This window comes from Myotis brandtii, unplaced genomic scaffold (assembly GCF_000412655.1).
Source record: "Myotis brandtii unplaced genomic scaffold, ASM41265v1 scaffold35111, whole genome shotgun sequence".
Classification (NCBI taxonomy): Eukaryota; Metazoa; Chordata; class Mammalia; order Chiroptera; family Vespertilionidae; genus Myotis; species Myotis brandtii.
In genome coordinates, this window is record NW_005363509.1 from 1 (window position 1) to 2,389 (window position 2,389).

General features: G+C 51.4%; 1 protein-coding gene across 1 annotated transcript; it reads right to left on the bottom strand.

The window, feature by feature from the left end:
• Positions 1-800: 800 nt before the first annotated feature.
• On the bottom strand, positions 801-1,958 carry LOC102242461 (melanoma-associated antigen 10). The gene is made up of 2 exons (XM_005871674.1): positions 1,799-1,958; positions 801-1,708 (listed from the first exon to the last, which is right to left on the bottom strand). The coding sequence occupies exons 1-2, from the start codon at positions 1,956-1,958 to the stop codon at positions 801-803; spliced, it is 1,068 nt and encodes a 355-aa protein (XP_005871736.1).
• Between the last annotated feature and the right edge of the window lie 431 nt (positions 1,959-2,389).

The following is a 2,389-nucleotide window of genomic DNA, read 5'->3' on the forward strand; positions in this document are numbered from 1 at the left end:
GCAACCCCCCACTCTGGTTGACTCTCCCCTCCTGTCTTAAAGGACATAAACATCACTTCAGCTATTATGTCCTGGTATTTATGAAAATGTACCCACTCTCAAAGACAAAGCCTGGGGGACAAAAGCTGCCTCCTGTTCACTCCCTTCCCAACCCAGTGTCCTGCCAGTCCCTCCGCCCTGCTCCTCTCCTCTGCATTCCCTCCTTCTCTCTGGCTGGGGTGCCTTCCCCTGTGAGGACAGAGGCTCACTGAATGTTTAGCGTGTACATGCACCAGTGAGAAGGGTATTTTATTTTACTGTTTATTTTTCTACATTCTTGAATAAGCTAAAATCTAGGTCTGTGTGTCTGTGTGTGTCTGTGTGTGTGTGTGTGTGTGTGTATGTATGATATAAGAATTCAAAAATTAACTCTTTTATTTCTCTTTTACAGCTAAGCTCTTTCACATTAAAAAATACGATTCCAATTCCATGTTATCTTGTTACAGAGTACAATTAAAATGACAGGATTCCTAATTTGTTTTACAAAACAGCAAAGCACTTTCTCTTTAGTTAAATAATAATAAACGTGTGACCTGTGTCATTTGTAAACTTAGGTTCTGAAGCTAATAAACATTCTACTTAAAGTAACATTTTAAAATACCAAACATAAAAGAAGATTCATTTCTAAGTCACCCCAATGGAACAGAGACACAAAGATGTCAGTCACTATGATTCCCTCATCCCCAGTCAGGCCCTGCACTAAGTGCTTAGATCACTGACTGCCCTCCTAAAACACAAAGTAAAGAAATCTGCCTTGGATTTCACTCAGGGCAGAAGAAGCTACTGGACATGGCAGAAGAGCTTGTACTGGCCATGGCAGTAGTATCATCTGTGGTGCTGATTCTGGCCTGGGCTCTCTGTTCCTCCTCTCTCAAAGCCTCCTGATACCAGTGTGTGTAGGATCTGGGGTCACCCCCATTGACCTGGGCCAAAAACTCCAGGATTTTCAACTTGGTGGTCTCAGCGTGGGCCCTGGGGCCCCACAGGAACTCGTACCGTGCAGGATCGCTGTTGGGCACCTGCCGGTACTCCAGGTACTGTTCCTGCACCCAATCTCTGGTGAGGAGCTCCCTGGGCTCCCCATAGATGCTATGCTCCATCCCAGCATGCACCCCCATGGCATTCAGTGCTTCCCATATCTTCTCTTCGGGGGCACAATCATCCTCCGAGAAGATTATACTAAGGATGAGTATCAGAAGGCCAGTCTTGGGCATACTGTGCTCATCGCTCACCATCCCATCATAGGTGAGGCCCAGGTTGGTGACTAGGACATAGGTGTGGCTGGTGGGGTCCACTTCCTTCACCTCAATGCCATAAACCAGCTGCATGCACTCAGAGGCCTCCCTAAAGATTACAGCAAAGTGGTCCTGGTGCTCTCTGATGATGCTGCTCAGCATTTCTGCCCTTGTGGTCAGCTCCTTTGTGCGATACTTCAGGAGCAGGAACTCCACCAGATCAGCTACCTTATCATTAATCACAGATCTGGGCAAGGACTCTGTGCCTGGCAGGGCCCAGGAGGTACTCGGACCCTCCTCTTCTTCGCTGCTGGACTGGCTCAAGGGAGCAGCAGCGGCAAAGGCAGTAGGGGAGGCATGGGCACTTGGAGAGCTCCGGGGAGGACTCGGTGCCCCAGCAGCAGCATGAGTCTCCTCCTCCTCCTTCTCCTCCCCTTCCCCCTCTTCTTCCTCCTCCTCCTCCCCCACCTCCTGTTCCTCCTCCTCCTCCTCCTCCTTCTCCTCCTCCTCCTCTTCTGAGGTGCTTGGGTTACTTGAAAGCAGAGGATAGCAAGAGGAAGAGGTGGAGGAGGAGGAAGAGGAAGGTAAAGAGGAGGAGCAGGTGGAGGAGGAGGAGGGAGAATCCTCTTCCACAGCCTCAGGAATCTCAAGCGAGTAGCGTCGACGCTTTGGAGCTCGAGGCATGATGACTCTTGTCAGGCAGCCACAGGAGTGAGGGCAGGAGGTGCGCAATGAGGACTCACAGGCCTGGGGGAGAGAGGAAGTGTAAGTGGCCTCAGCTGAGTACACTTTGGCAGCTGTGAGAAAGTGGGACTACAGGTCTCCTCTTTAGGGGTGCTCTTGGGCCTCACTGGGGTCTCTCCTCCTGGGTGGCCTGTCCCCTAAGATCCTGAATGAGGAAGTCAGATGGTTCTTCGGGGTACAGTCGGCATAGGCCAGGGTTCTGTGGCTGGCAGTGGGGTGGGGTCGGGTGCTGAGGGAGTTCTCCTCTATTCTGGCATGGGGGAGACCCTCGGGACACATTCTAGGTGAGGGCAGGCACCTCACCTTGACTGCTGGCACTGCCTGGACCTCCTCTGCTCTGTGACCTGTGTTTTGTGCCTCAGACCAAGGCC